Source organism: Paramisgurnus dabryanus, chromosome 19, assembly GCF_030506205.2.
Source record: "Paramisgurnus dabryanus chromosome 19, PD_genome_1.1, whole genome shotgun sequence".
Lineage (NCBI taxonomy): Eukaryota > Metazoa > Chordata > Actinopteri > Cypriniformes > Cobitidae > Paramisgurnus > Paramisgurnus dabryanus.
In genome coordinates this window covers 16,299,502-16,316,778 of record NC_133355.1, presented here as the reverse complement: position 1 = coordinate 16,316,778, position 17,277 = coordinate 16,299,502, and the positions used below count along the sequence as shown (strand labels likewise).

At 38.7% G+C, this 17,277-nt stretch overlaps 2 protein-coding genes across 7 annotated transcripts in view; one reads left to right on the top strand and one right to left on the bottom strand.

Annotated features, from left to right (window-relative positions):
* Nucleotides 1-13,942, top strand: part of tinagl1 (tubulointerstitial nephritis antigen-like 1) — a 25,656-nt gene extending 11,714 nt beyond the window's left edge. Inside the window, exons 4-12 of the mRNA XM_065291582.1 lie at nucleotides 1,695-1,787; nucleotides 1,959-2,073; nucleotides 4,569-4,692; nucleotides 4,798-4,948; nucleotides 5,035-5,221; nucleotides 8,315-8,360; nucleotides 9,562-9,685; nucleotides 11,899-11,944; nucleotides 12,029-13,942. Coding sequence (XP_065147654.1) covers nucleotides 1,695-1,787; nucleotides 1,959-2,073; nucleotides 4,569-4,692; nucleotides 4,798-4,948; nucleotides 5,035-5,221; nucleotides 8,315-8,360; nucleotides 9,562-9,685; nucleotides 11,899-11,944; nucleotides 12,029-12,202 — 1,060 coding nt within the window. The 3' untranslated portion in view covers nucleotides 12,203-13,942. The remainder of the gene's footprint in view (nucleotides 1-1,694; nucleotides 1,788-1,958; nucleotides 2,074-4,568; nucleotides 4,693-4,797; nucleotides 4,949-5,034; nucleotides 5,222-8,314; nucleotides 8,361-9,561; nucleotides 9,686-11,898; nucleotides 11,945-12,028) is intronic.
* The window catches only part of trioa (trio Rho guanine nucleotide exchange factor a), a 108,271-nt gene continuing 104,413 nt past the window's right edge, over nucleotides 13,420-17,277 (bottom strand). For all 6 annotated transcript variants that reach the window (XM_065291513.2, XM_065291543.2, XM_065291505.2 and 3 more), the window contains one exon: nucleotides 13,420-17,277. In XM_065291513.2, coding sequence (XP_065147585.1) covers nucleotides 16,732-17,277 — 546 coding nt within the window. In that variant the 3' untranslated portion in view covers nucleotides 13,420-16,731.

Here is a 17,277-nt window from a genome sequence, read left to right as displayed (position 1 = left end):
TTTCAAAAGCAGCAAACCGTTTTTGCAAGTTAGCGCAATTTTTGCAAGTTCCTGCAATTTCATTGCATAAAATTGCATAAATATCCCGCATATTCCATTGCATTTTTTAAGAAAATGTGCCGCCAAGATCAAGGATTTTTGCCTGCAACAATAACAAAAAAACTCCCCGTTTTTAGGGAAGGACTGAGTAATGTTTGCTTTAAAGGGACAGTAAGTGGGATTTCCCCCATCTAGTGGTGAAATTGTATTTTGCATTCAAACGAATAGTGCTCTCTAGCGCCTCGCTTTTCCAAATGCGTGTTGCAACTATGGTAGCCGTTATGTAATCACTGATCTCCTTGTCCGTTTCAGCTGGTTCACGTGTTTTGAACAAAAACGCGTTGCGGTAGGCTAGTGCATTTTGTCCCTCGCTGCTATTATAGTTTTTCAATATGGCGGAACGACATGGAAGTTTTCTTGGACTTACCCGTTCAATGTAAGTAAAGAGAAGAAATTCTAAGCTTACAAAGAAAAGACAGATCACTGGCAGAGGTCATTTGACACCAACGAGGACATATATGAATAAGACATTGATTTTGACAAATAAAATATTTACACATTGTCCCTTTAAATATTAGAAAATTATCAATTAGGAGTATCAGAGCAACTTTAATTTTAATATAACGCAGAAACATTTACTTTCGACCCACGGCCCTCAGTCAGGTTTTAATTTTTGCCCTTGGTAGAAAAAGTTTGGGCACCCTGGTATAAACCGTAAAAAAGATAGACAACATGTCTCCATTAACTTCCATTGTAAACACATTCTATTTAAAAGTTTATATAAACTCAGACTTTATTGATTTAATAACTCAGAAGAGAAGTCACCAGCCGCCACTGATGGTTTCTAAATTTGGCTCAGAGGGCGGGGTTACTGCAGCCAGCCACCAGGTGGCGATCTTTTGGCTTTCTTTTCAGGATGTATGTGGCACTGTGATTTGGTTGCTAGGATGTTGCTAAGGGTTGCTTTTGTCTACTGTATGACATTCTTGTCTTTAGATTTGACTCTTGTATTGTCCCTTGTCTATGTCTATGGGGTTTTATCATCTGTTTATCAGCTGCCAGCAGAAAAAAAACTTGTGTCTCATTCATGAAAGATTCAGGATATATGGGACAAGTTATCTCCTAAAGTCTAATATGACTTCGCTAGATATGACTATTTCTAGTAATAACTCAGGAGCAGTGACCAAAGGCATTATTTCCTTTTATCCATGTTCTTTTAAAACTCCTTCCTAACACAGACTGACTAAAAATGGAAGTTTCTTCAAGAGTGCCTTTAAAGGACTACAGTCTCTCTCTCTCTCTCTCTCTCTCTCTCTCTCTCTCACACACGCACGCACGCACACACACACACACACACACACACAGTCCACATTGTTTATTATTTTTCAACCATCAACAATTTGTCCGTATCATTTGGCATATTACTATCATGCCAACTTATAGGGGCATGAAAAAATAGTTTGTTATTGTAAAAGTTTGACTTTTAGAAAAACAATTGACCCAGAGTTTAAAATGTAATCTAAAAGTTCATCTCCAAGTTATTTTAGTCTTCAGATAATGGGCTGGTAAACACAAAACAGTGAGGGACTTAAATGGCATGAACTTTGGCTTAGTAAGCTTCAGTCCACTTATAGTTTTGTATTCATCTCCTGCAGTACATGTGGTCCGAATGGAAGCTGGGAATGTGAGCATCATGCTTGTCTGATAGATGTTGACATGATCCAGGAAATCAACGGAAGAGATTATGGGTAAGCGCTAGACATTTTCTCGCTCTGCTCAGGAAGCGCATGTAGTTATCTCATGCTCTAGAATTAACAGATAATAACTGAGCTAAAAATAGTGTGCTGTGCCATGATGATGTTAATAACACAAAGTGCACAAAGTTATGCCATCTATTCTCTCTCTATCTCCCTCTCTAGTTGGAAGGCAGCAAACTACAGTCAGTTCTGGGGTATGACCCTGGACGAGGGTCTGCGGTATCGTCTAGGCACACAGCGCCCGTCCCGAACCATTATGAACATGAATGAGATGCAGGTGAGTCATCGTACATCAGCAGCACCCGAATTAACAGAGACGGTTACAGATCAGATAATCTCTTCCCATTCTTTCATGATTATTCCCATTGACGGCTCTCTGATTACCCATTCTCACAGCCTTCACCATAACAGTCTCTGCCGTAATGCAACGTGCCCTTATAAACCATCAAAGCGAGAATATCAGGAAGGATTTAGAAGTCAGACCGTTCTTTGATCTCTGTGATGCATCAGCTATTTGCAGTGCATTGTGGGACAGTGCATCCCGTGTGGGACTGTCTGGCTCTGTACATTTGATGTGGCTCAATGAGGCTGCAGAAATATTCTTGATCCACAATAATATGTTATGTAAGAGACAATCTCATAATCAAAGAATGCGAAAAATCAAAGAGAATACGTTTCCCGCACTTTCACCCCTCGGTAGGGGTATCCTGTTTATTTGGACAGCTACTTTCTTCTGTCCAACCATAATAGTTTTATTTGAGCAAAACTGCAATATAAAATAAACTGTATTGTTTTTATAACCTATGAGTCGTTTTTATCTACATACACCGCGGGTTCACTTACATGGAAGTCGCCGTCATGTATCTACAGTAGCTCTAAATGGCACGTTTCATCCCTACGTTGTCTCAGACAATGACATGTTTGTCCTGTAATGGCTTCCATATGCGTTTTGAAATTGAGGAGTGAACTGTCGGCTGCAATTCGTAATCTCACCACTAGATGCTGCTAAAATGTACACATACCACCTTTAAAGCAGGACAAAATGCGCCTGAATTGCTAGAGGTAGAGCATTGCATTAACAGGGCAAAAGGTCACAGGTTTGAAGCCATGCTGGTAAAAGTGTATACCTTGTAATGCACTTTAAGTCGCTTTGGATAAAAGTGTCTGTCAAATGCATACATGTAATGTAAATGCAATGACAACTCTAAATGAAAGGATTTAACAGTATGCTCTCAAAACGTGTCATGTCTTAAACAAAGTCTGAGGTCTTACATATTTGTTTGTGGGCAGGTTATGTGGTTATCAACTTATTTGCATCAGCTTTGGTTCACAAATCCGTAAAAGTAGGTTCTGGTTCATGGTCATGTGCAGACTCCAGAGTTAAAACCATGATCATTTAGTGGAAAAGAGTCTCTTACACACACACATACACGCACACTTCAGTCATTAGGTTACTATTGGTGTGTCTAGCAGTGCTGCGAGCTGTGGCCCTACAGGGGCCTACAATTCATCACTGCAATGCAGGTCACCTGACAAGCACCGGCATTCCACAAGATCATATCTGTTAGTTGTCAAGGAGAATCATGACAATATCAAAGGCTGGAATGTAGGAGGACAATAACCAGCTGCTGTGTATTACCAAAGAGGGAAAGTTGTACAGTAGCCTGGTGATTTATTTCTTATGAGAGAAAGTGAATTCCTTATTCCATACATTTGAGAAATTTGACAGAAGGAGCTACTCGTAGATGAGATTATTGTGTTGAGTATTGTATTGATTGACTATTGAGATTACTGGAATGCTTACTGTTCGTTCACAACGACACCAGCGAGAGCCTCAATAAAAGCTCTGGCTGCCGATTGGTTGGCGCTGAGCGTTTCCGCCTTCCATTTGGTTGCGCCAAACCGTGTCATAGCTCATTACCATAAATTTGAACTGATTTCAACTCTCCTCAACGCTCACACTGTACATGACGTGCCATGCCACTGATCGTCGGAGCTCACGCCGGCTCCAATTGAAAAAATTATGACTTCCGGCCACTTTGACGCTCTCGCCATTGGAATAATTCAGAAAACACTTAAAATTCACAAATCTTTGGTTGCTATGATACTTATGTTTTGTTTGTCAGTCGTTGAGCAATGCGCCGGTTGCTTGTTGTGATATTTGTCCCGCCCCTTCTCCACTGTGATTGGAAGGCCAAGTGAGAAGTGACATTGGCGCGCTGAGCGTTTTACCCAAAATTGAACATTTTTCATCTCTGGGCATGGAAAAAACGCAGAGTGCAGAAGCTCAGTGCAAAAAAAATGCCAGCTGCTGGTGTTTTTGGAAAGCGCTGTGCTTCAATTGGATACAATTGAAAACATATGCCAGCCGCTGGCGTAATTGCCTTTGTGTACACACTTTAATTTTGCCCATGAAAATCTTGGACGTTGGAGCTCCCGATGTCCTTTAATTTTTTTAAGGGATACACTGGAATTGATTGTTTATGTGTCGCCAAAGCCAAAATATCACATTGGAATCACACCATGGATGCATTTATGGAAACTTTTAGTAGACCACAACAAACCAGCTACTGTGGCAGCTGGCCATACCATCTTAAAGGGATAGTTCATACAAAAAAAGAAAAGTCTGTCATTATTTTGTTGCTACAATATATATTTGTATACATTTCTTTGTTGGCAACCAGCTTAAAATCAGCTTCACTATGTTTGAAATCACAGCCAAAGCTGTATTATCCAGAAAGTCTTCAAAAAGTCTTGCTTCATGTTCTGCAGATGAATATGAATGGAAACGATTATATGCCAAGTCACTTCAACGCAGCAGAAAAATGGCCTGGGAAAATCCACGAGCCGTTGGATCAGGGCAACTGCAATGCATCCTGGGCCTTCTCAACCGCAGGTGAGTCAGCATGAATGCAAAAAATAAACACAGTGAAGTGTTTTAAGTATGTTATATAACACTGTAATGTTTGTTTTATATCTAATTCTCTCTGATTCACTGTAGCTGTGGCGTCAGACAGAATCTCTATTCAATCAATGGGTCACATGACCCCACAGCTCTCACCCCAGAATCTAATTTCCTGTGACACGCGTCACCAGGACGGCTGTGCAGGTGGCCGTATCGATGGGGCCTGGTGGTACCTAAGGCGAAGAGGGTAATTATACACGCATTATCTTTAAACTCATAATCTGTTGCGTATCTGTGACTAAAGCACCCCTTCGCTTTATTTTAAATTTTCAGAGTAGTGACAGAGGACTGTTACCCGTTTTCTCCGCCCCAGCAGACCCCTGCTGAAGCAGCTCGCTGTATGATGCAGAGTCGAGCGGTGGGCCGGGGGAAACGGCAAGCTACAGCGCATTGCCCGAACAGCCACCGCTACGAAAATGAAATCTATCAGTCAACCCCACCATACAGACTGTCATCTAATGTAAGCAAACTGACCTCTTTATTCCAGCTATCATGAGCTGATTAGGAGGACCCAGTCCAAGCCCAGACAGCAGATGACTCCGTGCCAGATCCGCACTGTAGCTGCTGACTTCAGCACCGATCCTGTGCGGATCCGGCCCAGAGTCTCTGCTGTCTGCTGTTAAGGTATTCGCATATTTTGCCCATATGGTGCATTTGCAAGCTATGAAGATTATGCAATTGCTCCAGCTATAGAACAAACAGAACTGGTTAAAGTGTCAGTGATTTACTGTTTTTTCCTTCACGCCCAGCATTTGTGCACATATCTGCATTCAATCAAAACCCATCAAACCAAAGCTACAGGGAGAAATAACTCAACAAATGTCTGAAGATCAAGATTACATTAGCAGTCATGTCACACTTTAACATATTCCTTCCCTGAGCTACATCTTACCACACATTTGTCTAGCGTTACACATGGTCTACATCAGGGGTCTCCAACCTTTTTATGAGCAAGGGATAAAACAATCTGGAGGTCTATTTTTTTATATAGTCTACTCAAAATGTTTTTTGTTTTACTTGTTGATTTTGTTTTACTTGTTGATATGTTTTATAATTGTTTAAAATGTTAACATTCATAAAAGAGCCAAGCTAATATAAAAATGTGATTAGTAAATATTAAAATTGAGGCTATTAAAAGGACATTCCACTTTTTTTGAAAATAGGCTCATTTTCTAGCTCCCCTAGAGTCAAAGATTTGATTTTTACCGTTTTGGAATCCATTCAGCTGATCTCAGGGTCTGGCGCTACCCCTTTTAGCATAGCTTAGCATAATCCATTGAATCTGATTAGACCATTAGCATGGCGCAAAAAAATAAACAAAGAGTTTTTATATTTTTCCTATTTAAAACTTGACTCTTCTGTATAGGGATGGCGAAAACAAAAAATTTTCTTGACCGGCCACCGAGCCTCATTAGCCGGTTGAAACCGGTTAACCGATAGGCTTATTAGTTTAAAATATGCTATGCTATTTAAAAAAACAGCCATTTCGAGCCGCGCCTGCAATTTCGCATCTCGCATCTCTCTGTGCTCTGCCTCCGGCTCACACACACACACAGACCTCACAACACTTTTTAAATCCCCTACAGCGCGAAACATGAGTCCCGCAAACGCGGCGCTGTGCTTAGTTTCGAAATAGTTAGGTACTAGGTGATCGCGTTGAACTTGAAAATAAAGGCGTTTGTGAAGCTCATTTGAAAATTGCCGCGGCTCATTTAAGAAAATGACAGCTCAGAAGAGACTGCGCTTTAGTTTGGGGTAGTAATAATAAAGACATAGGATGATCATCATCACCTTTTCTGTTAGCACTGAAATATAGATGTAATGTATTTCCAAATCTAAACCCATCTTATGCGGAATGTTGCCTAATAGACTGCAACACGATAAAACCAATGGATTAAACGAGCACCTTCAGAATGTGTAAAAGACGCACCGGCCAAAGCAGGTCTCGCACTGTGTTTTCTAGAACAAATGCAGCAAAGATATTTAATGCTAATGTATGAGGCATATAGGCCTACGCTGAGTTTTATTTATTTATGATGAGGTGCGTTCTAATTAACAATGCAATGCAAGTGAACGCGCCGTGCCAGCGCCTTCATGCACGGACCGGTAATTATATACTCTGCTATATTTGCTTTTTATTTAATAAATTCTATTAAATTGCATTTGGTTGATGAAACATTTATTAAAATTAAGATACAATTTATACAAAACGAAATTCACTTTAAAAAAAATGCTTTCTACAAAGCAAAACTTAATAAAGTGGTAAAAATCATGGCTGAGGATTTACAGAAACAAAACTTACTCTGACTTTACTGTTAGCCTTAAAGACATAAATGTTAATAATTTGGAACACAACCAGGAGAGACTTTAATTTTAATTATTTTATTGCTGTATTTTATTTACTATTCGAATAAAGGAATTTATCAAAAAATAGCCTGTAGCATTTACTTTTCGCAAACCTTTTGAGCATGCGAAACCAAACGCAGTGACCTCACGCCAAATGTTTTTTATTGGTTTATAAAGTACAAACATACCAGTTATGAAAAACTGAGTGTGAGGGATTTGTTCACTTCACACAAAAAGATCTTGGAAAGAAAGAGATGACTAACTGTAGTAGCGTTTAGTCCACTGTCTATAATAGCCTAATTTACAGATCCTTTTTTTAACCGACAACCGACAACTTTGACCGGTTAACGTTGATACGGTCAACCATCAGTCAAACGGTCATCGGTTAACATCCCTACTTCTGTAGTTACATCGTGTACTAAGACCGACAGAAAATTAAAAGTTGCCATTTTCTAGGCAGATATGGCTAGGAACTATACTCTCATTCTGGCGTAATAATCAAGGACTTTGCTTCCATAACCATAAAATGGTTGCAGGAGGCGCAATGATATTATGAAGTGCATGAAAATAGTTCCCTTGGTAAATTATAATAGCAGGGGACTATTTTCGGGCAGTGCGTATCATTACGCCTCCTGCAGTCATGTTGCGGCAGCAAAGTCCTTGATTATTATGCCAGAATGAGAGTATAGTCCTAGCCATATCTGCCTAGAAAATCACAACTTTTTATTTTCTGTTGGTCTTAGTACACGATGTAACTACAGAAAAGTCAAGTTTTAAATAGGAAAAATATCGAAACTCTTTGGTTATTTTTAAGTGCGATGCTAATGGTCCAATCAGATTCAATGGATTATGCTAAGCTATGCTAAAAGTGCTACCGCCAGACCATAAGATCAGCTGAATGGATTCCAAAACAATAAAAATCAAATATTTAACTCTAGAGGAGCTGGAAAATGAGCATAGGTGAAGTGTCCTTTAAGTGCTTTGGCGGGTCCATGATGGAGACCACTGATCTACATTATATACAGTTTATAAGATTGTACACTACAGCTTACACAGATGACACAGGAGTGTGGTTAATGATCGATCCATTCTTTATCCAAATAATGGTTTACCGTAGTAATCTACAATACGAAGGGATTTCTATTTATGTATATCAAACTAAAAGATTCAACTCACTGTGACATGTCGATTCTTCTCTCGCTCGCAGGACAAGGAGATCATGAAGGAGATTATGGATAATGGACCTGTGCAAGGTATGGATTTCTCCAGACTTCTGTGTTTGTGAATGTGCTCGTGCAACACTGTGAGCCATATGATAAACCAAAAAGTGAAGCACTTGGATAATGACTAGTTAGTGCACTCAAGAATGATTCATATTGGTTTAATGTCTCATTACTTACCACCTAAACGTCCATTCATTTTGGACAAAAGATGGAAAACTTTAAGTTTGAACTTGTCGCGCATGCTGTCAAATCTTCTCGTGCAGTAATATGATGAGTGTGTAATAAAGAGAGGATAATGGGTGTGTGCGTGCACTCGCGCGCGCGTGTGTGTGAGTTTTTTTTTCAGGTGTTCCATGATCCTGTGCCAGTATTTTGTTGTATTGTTCCAGACAGGAGGGACCCTGGACTCGCGCCAGTTTTCATTTCTAATCTTTACAAAATTTCTGCCTAACCTCTGGCTGATATTGAGAAATCGGAGATGAAAGTGTCTCTGGTGTAAGGGTGTGTGTGTGGGGGGGTAATTAGACTGTTTACCATACTGTTAGATTGCTAAAGTTTGTGTAGGGGATCTCACCGAAATGTCTGGAAAAACCCACATGTAGCTGGCATTATGCCATGCAGTCCTTAATATGCAAGGTACTGGGTGTCTACCTGGAATGTGTTAGTCACTGGTCCACCCATAAAAGTTTGTAAAGGGTTTAATGAGTTTACAACACATTCTCACAGCAGTAACTATTTTAAGAGGTGTTTTGCATGCAATCTCCTTTGGACAGTTTACTAAGATCTGCTTGCCCACTATGGTAATGGTTAGGAGTGTTGCTACATTATTGCATTTTTTAATACTTGTACGTTTGGTACAGTTCACATTGTACGAATTCATACAATAGTTGCAAATTCCCATGAGATCAAGCTGAAATTTAAGCACTGGCCCTGTAAGCCACTTGAAATCCAACACATAGTACAATTGCAGTAGAGACGACTTTGATCTCGCTTTGATCTGTTGGGGAACGTGATGTTTGTTGGATGTTATGTTATTTTGCTTTTAAAGTAGCTAATTTTTTTTCTTCTGTGGTATCTGTACGTGATAAGAATGAATGCTGGCTTAAAATATTTATTCAATGACGTTTAAAGGTCAAAAATGGGTCACAATGCCAAATAACTTCCTGTAAACAGCTTTGCATTTTATTTCAGAAGTTTGTATTTAAAGTAACATGTAATCTGTTGTTTTTAGCTATCATGGAGGTCCACGAGGATTTCTTTGTCTACAAGAGTGGAATTTACAAACATACAAATGTCAATTACCACAAATCGCCGCAGTACCGCAAACACGCAACTCACTCCGTCAGAATAACAGGGTAAGACATGTTTTTCCCACAGCATTGCACAACCTCTCATCTTCAGTCACTGAATCAATAAAATGTCATCAGCAGAATCCAACACAGCCAGCTTTATTTATGAAACATTGCCAATTGTTGGTGTTTGGACTGTGTGAAATAACCTTTCAGAGGTACCGAGCACACCTTCCAGACATGTTTTTGTTGCTAGCAGACAAAACACCTGGTTGACTGACCTTGATGCTCCGCCCCCAGACAAACACCCCTTGAACCCGCTGTCTGATAGCGCTCTAGCTATTATTTTGAGTCGAATATTGCTTTGTCCACTGCTGAATGGCTTGAGATTTTAGACCAGAGAGAGTAAACTGCAATAATGTATGCTCTTTAGATTCAGTTTTGATGGTTAATCTTTTTTTTTTTATAATTGGGGAAAGTGCAATGTGCTGAACTTCACACAAAAAATTAAATGTAGGCTTTCAGATTTATCTATTATTGTTCTGCATTTTTGCTTTTCATTTTTGAAACAGGTGCGTCTAATATAAGATATCACTTTTTATATTGTGCAAGTAACAACATCTCCACAAATAAAGCATGTCTTAAAGGGATAGTTCACCCAAAAATTTAAATTCTGTCATTATTTATTCACTTTCATGTTACAAACCTGTATAGATTTTTTGGTTCTGATGAACAGAAAGGAAGATATTTTGAGAAATATCTGTAACCAAACCATTCGTGGACCCCATTTACTTCCATAGTGTTCTTTGTTCCTACTATGGAAGTGAATGGGGTCCACGGACATTTCTCAAAATATCTTCCTTTCTGTTCATCAGAACAAAGAAATTTATGTGGGGATGTAACAACATGAGAGTGAGTAAATAATGTCAAAATGTTCATTTTTGGGTGAACTATCCCTTTAAACATCCATTCTCAATTTGCAATAATATACAGTAGTAACTAAACCGAAACAATGTACAGTAGTAGTGATTCTGTTGTTACACAGATTTTGGTTAACTGTGTGTTGTTGATAACTCGTGGTCTGTCTAAAAACCAAACCTTACCATCATTCGCTGACGCTGCGGTTCTTGCGCTGCTCTAGATGCTCAAATAAACTGCCGACGTGCATATAGGCTGCAATGTTTTTACTGTGAAATACCGTGGCGCGTTATGCTAAGCCCATGGCCTGGGAAAGTTTGTGGAGTGCGCATTGGCGTTCAATGTAATGGAAATGGCATTGTTCAATGGGTTGATCCTGACCCACAATAGAGACATAGAGGCCCGAAGTCACATCAGGTCAGGGCTGGTTAGATGCAGTGGTATGAAGGACAGAAAATATGGGGAGAAAAGACCACTGCAGAACTCAGACCCACGCTTTTCCTTTGCCAAATGTGTGTTATATAAGATAACATTACTTATTTAGGGAATTTTTTTTTGTGAATGTACGGAATGTCAGTTTACCTCCTATGGGGATGGGAGACAGATATGTAGTGTTTGGGAACAGAATGATACGTTCCAGAATATAATGGGAAATCTCCCTAAGAATAAATATAGGGCATGGCTGGACTATATTTAATCCAAATATTTCAGATGAACTAATAAATAAACTGCTGAAAAGTGTGGAGGCGTGATTGATATGCTGAAAGATTGAGGGTCAACAACTACTTAAATAATAATACCCAAATATTTAATAGAACGTTCTGTGATGTTAGGAACCAGGACGGGTGGAGAAGCATAAGGAAGTTCTTGGCACGGTTAAGGTTTAGGCCACGGTTGTTTTTAACTTAAGATTCGGAAAGGGGAGTCCAGCTTCCTGAAGTTTGTGGTCTTCCTCTCAACAGGGGTGGTTTTTAGGACATACAGTACTGTATTTCGGTAGACAAAAGTATTTTCCTTATTTGTTTTATTTTTGGCTAGCACGTCAGAGTAAAAATATTTCACCTATTTCAGAGCCTATTAGAAAATGTTCACGTTTAATGAATGCACAAATACTTTTAAATACAAATAATACACAGACATATATGCTACTAGTGTTCGTTGTAACCAAATTACTAAGCTCACTTTGGATCTTTGCATCTCCGTTTTCATTAATTAATTTATTTTTTTGTATATAATTTCAATTTATATTTGTTCGTTTTTCTAAAATGTATGTTTGTGGCTGCTGGAGGATCTTCATTAAATGTTGTAATTGAATGCCCAGCATATCTCATGAATCTTGATTTTCCTTACATATTTTTCAGATGGGGAGAGGACAGGGATTACAGTGGCAGAACACACAAGTACTGGGTAAGAAATGCTATTCATCAAATAATGTTCGAGTGGAGCGTAAGTTTACATGGGATTTAACCCCGTTATTCCTTCACTTTTCAGATTGCTGCCAACTCTTGGGGGAAGAACTGGGGTGAAAACGGTTACTTCCGCATCGCCCGCGGTGAGAACGAATGTGAGATCGAGACGTTTGTTATTGGTGTGTGGGGCAGAATAAACATGGAGGACATGCACGGCCATCATCACCATCATGGAAGACGGCAAGTAAAGCAGTGAGATCTCTTTGTGTATAAAACACAAATGTCAATCAGGTCCATGGCAGGTCTGAGTTTTCAACAAACTGTTCCTGTTCCTTATGAATATAAATGGTATTTATAAAACAATGAAGTCCAGTGCCCCCTTTAGTCTAAATATACAAGTACACCATCTTAGTGTATAGTTTAATAAAAAAATTACTGTATATGTAAGGAATAAGTGAAGATGGGCCATTGAATTATAAGAAAAGCATGCACACCCAAGGTGGTAATCCAAGGTGCATTATTTTCAAATAATTCAAAGGACCGGAGTCAATTATTCCGCTTATACCACGGTTACCACAAACATTGCTCTGGTGCTTATTTTAAGACATTTGACAAGTTAGGTGTGCGGTTATTGAAAAATAATGCACACCCGCAAACATTTCTCAACCAATCAGATTAAAGCATTCAACAGACCCGTGGTATAAGCAGCAATTATTGTTAGTCTTATTGGTGGAAACATGAAACCTTGATACGCTCCTTTACTGGACCACAAACAGCCACAGGACTCAAAGCACTCTGGAGCAAATAACCAAAGACTTCACAGGCACCCCGCATCACCACATCACCATCATTTCAATCATGTCAGAGTGATGTATAAGGATGCGTCTTAACTTTCATATTGTTTTGAAAGTCTCCAGTCTTAAAAATGGGTTGGGAGTAGGATGGGAGATGGTGGTTTAGGACCAATAATTTATTTTGAAAATACTTTAGATTAGATTTATGCAACATTTGTGTGCAGTTTAAGCTTTCCAGTGAACAAAGTTTGATTTTAAGCATTTAAATACGTCAATTTGTAAAAAGAGGCACTCCAGTTAAAAGCAATTTTGTTTTAAAATCAAATTGTTATGCATTTTATGTTAGCTATTAAATGTGTTAGTAAAAAATATGCCACATTCCAGAAAGTTGGATCTACTTTAAAATAATACTTCAATTGTTAAAAAAATTAGACTTATGCAACTTTAAGTTTACACTTTTGGTAAAAGTGCTACCAATTGAAGTGATTTTTAATTTAATCCAACTTTTACTTTTTACAGTGCAGTTTAAAACACACAAATCGTTTCTCAGTAGGGGAAACTAAAATAAAATCACTACCATTTTTAATCAGTTTGAGTTTAAATGCAACGAAATATTCCCAGGAATATACTCATTTTTACAGGTCAAGGTTCACTGTAGTTTTGTTAGGCAAAGAAACACTGTTTTTCTGTTTTACAAAGAGAATTTAATTTTTGAATTTAATATTGAAACAAATGTTTTTCATGACTGAAGATGCTAAAAATGCATCTGTGCGATCAAAGTCATTTCAGTTTGGTTCATATCACCCAATGTGTGTTGAAAGTTACTGTGTAGCACAAATGATGTTTATGCTATTCTATTAAAAAACTCAACAGTTATCAGAATTATAAATCACCCTGTAAAATAATGGCTAAAGTGAATTTATGCAAACTTAAAGTGCTTAAAGTGTCATTTGCTTGAAACCATTACTGTATTACTGTAGCTATACTGTGCTGGAAAACACAAAATAAAGTAAAGTAATATATATATATATATAATTCAGCAACGAAAGCTGTTCTTTCAAGTCTTACACTATTGTACTCTGAATTCAACACTGTACACAAGCATTCTTATATCTGTTTTGTTGAATTAAGTGATGTTGACCGAATATATTTTTTTATCTTTTTTCTTTGCATTTCATTTACAATAAAAACTGTACACTATGGGTGCTTTGTATTTGAAGTATTTCTGTTTTGTGTGTAAATGAGGCAAACATGTTAATATTGCACAGCTTCGAAATATTAAACATGCATAGTTATACAGCTTGTTTGTGCTAATAAGCCTGAAATACTGTACATATCGCTTCTAGAGCATGAGACACGCATTGCTTGTTCGTGATATGTTATCAGCATCAGGCAATTTTTTCATACATACAGCGACGCTCCCAACAAGCCCTACTGTTGACTGATAATGTCGCTACTATTATAGTCACATGCATGAAACTAAAGTCCAACAGGCTTATCATTCAGCAACACTTACACAAAGTCGAAATTCAGCACAAATGTCAGCCAGATGTTCTGGCCACCAGTCAATTATCATTTGGTATGCCAGATACTGTAAAGCACTTTCATGCAGCCCGGCGAGTAAACATACAGTATGTGCTCATGTCATGCACATCATTACCAGCTTTGCATTAAGGTTCATATACATCTTGCATCATTGTGAATTATTACTGCTGTGTTATTTAAAATGAATGAAAATATTGCATCTCTATGTTCTCTCTTGTATTCTCTGTACACAATGCAAACCACTGTAGTGTTCATTCTTGTGATGCAATAAAAGTCACACTTGCAGTAATTACTCAACTGTTTTTATCAAAAGTTATTTCTACAAATCACCATTACGGATTACAAATTGTGACTTCTTTATAGATGCCTAGAAATCCAGCATCCAGGTTCTCGTGTATAACATGCATACATATAAAGGTTTGAATAAAATGAAATGGATCAAGCACAAGAGCCTTGAGAATGTTCCAGATGTTTAATTCCAAAATAATGATGACAAAACAGAAAATATTTACAGCACGTATCGCGTAAGCACGTATGGTTTCTGTATAAAGAAATATACACATGCAAAAAGTATAAAATAACCAAAATAAACGTTTAAAATGACAATACATTAAAATACAATGAGATCAGAACTAAAATCAGACATTCAATGAATCGCTTTAAAAAATGTTTCCAGTCCAAGTTCCCGTGCTGTGAAGGCATCTGTACAACTTTACAATGACAAATAAATTAGGGGAAATGATATGGGTCTATACAGATGATTCAACAACGTTCTTTCCTATTGGAAAAGACTCACGGTCCACCATTCAAACATTTAATTACACTCCAACATCTTAAAGATCAGAAGTAAACGGATTATGCATTGAGGATCACTGTCTCCAATGGACATCGACATACTGAGAGCAACAGGCCGATAGTTACAGACCGCATACAAATCTTGTTCCAGTGAAATCGAACTACAGAGACTGTCGAATCGCTCACAAATCCAAGGCCATACAACTAAAAAGACCAACATTTGCATTAAAACTAAATAAGATCAATATCATAATTTAAAGGCTTCACATTTTGTCCATGATGTCTTGCTATGACAATAAAATCAGTTCAATGTCAAAGACTTGCTTAGTATTGTCTAATAGGAGGTGTATGTTTCGAAAAAATACGAAAATGTGCAGAAAAACCAAATGTAAAACCTGTGAAATGTAAATTACATGGACACCTAGGAAAAGAAATAAAAACTTAAAGCTATGAGAAACTCATGTAAACAACTGGTCACAGCTATATCATGTATAACTTGAAGTTGTGTGTGTGTGTATAGGGGAAAGAAACAATGGAGAACTTTGGCATAACAACAGAAAAGTGACTAGCGTAAGTGCCATGTAGACAATAATAACAACCCTGTAGAAACAGAGCATATATAATACTTAACTAAATAAAAGACCAGATTAAATAATCACAACAGCAGAACCTACAGCACCGAATATGTGCCATTTGATGTGTTTTACTATTAATGGTACGACGGATGTCTTCAAAAACAGCTGCATAAACCGATGAATCCACAACATTGCACATTGTATGATCTGGAAATATCGTGAATGCGTTTACAGTATTCAGTCATTCCTGATTGGCCGCCGTATGGCTGTCGTCCAAAAGGATTCATTTCTCCAGCCTCGAAGTTGCATTGAATAAAAAACAAAAAAACAGGGCAGACACTAGTATAAGGCGTAAAGATCTTTCAATTGCACAATAAACACAATTTGTTCTAGTAAATAAAAGATTTATATTGCAGCCGTACAAAATTTGCAGCTAAACGTGGCAAGAGTCATCATTGTTCAAATAAGCAACTAATTAAACAACAAGCTTTCAATTAAAATAGTTCAATTCATTTGTTCACAATTCATAATGCATTCATTCAAACTCGTTTGATGTAACGGATTCAGTTCCCATTCAAATATGCAGCTGAAAACGTGTCGTATAGTCCAATGCTAAGTTTCATTACGAAAGGTTTTGACCTTAAATGTTTCGAACACTGTAAAAGCACAAAAACCGAGCGGCTCGCTCTGTCTGGCTCAGGCAAAACGGAAAATAAAAGGTTGCTCGTGCTAAACTGCATTGCATCGCTTTCTTCAGGACACCACTGCTGTGCAGATCAATTTGTTCCACACAAAATAGGAGTCCATTTATCTTGATTTGTTGATCATTCAGCAAATCGGAGAAAATTTATATATATATATATTTATTTTATATATATTCCATCGTTTTAATCTCTGGGTCAAAGTCTTTATGTAGTTCAGAATGAGGCAGCAGCAATCAACCGGGTGAGGATTATCAATCTTATATAGTGTCTGCCAAATAGGCTCTGATTGGCAGACAAGGTTGCAAGCACACATTTTGATAGGCTCAGGACTTCTTATAATTGGCAGTAGAAACAGGATGAGATTAATGCTGGTCAGATCCGGGGCGGTAACCTGCTTTGCAGGAAGGTCTTTATCCCCCCGAGAGGCCGCAGGTCATTCTGGTGTTTGCGGCGATCGATGAAAGAGATGAGTCTAGAGGTATCGATGCATTCGGCCGAGCGCCGGCCACCTCCCGGCCTCAGCCAGGGCTCCTGCAGGCAGGTGGCAGCCGAGGGCCGCTTAGAAGGCTCGGTCCTGAGAAGCAGACACATGAAATCCCGTGCCGCCTGGCTAACGCCCTGGAAGTAGTCGTCGGGGAAGCTAAAGTCTAGCCGACAGATGTTGAGGCAGGTTTCCTCCACGCTTTCATCTAAGAACGGAGACGCTCCACTTAACATCACATACGTCACCACCCCCAAACTCCACAAGTCACAGGAGGGAGAGACAGCGTCACCGAGAACCAGCTCGGGCGCTGCAAACTCTGGGCTACCCAGCAGAGGGTGAACATAGGGCGTAGAGTTCAGCTGGACGGCATCACCGAAATCTGTGAGCTTCACCGTCGGCTGCGAGGAGCTCTGGTCCACTAAGAGATTTTCGGG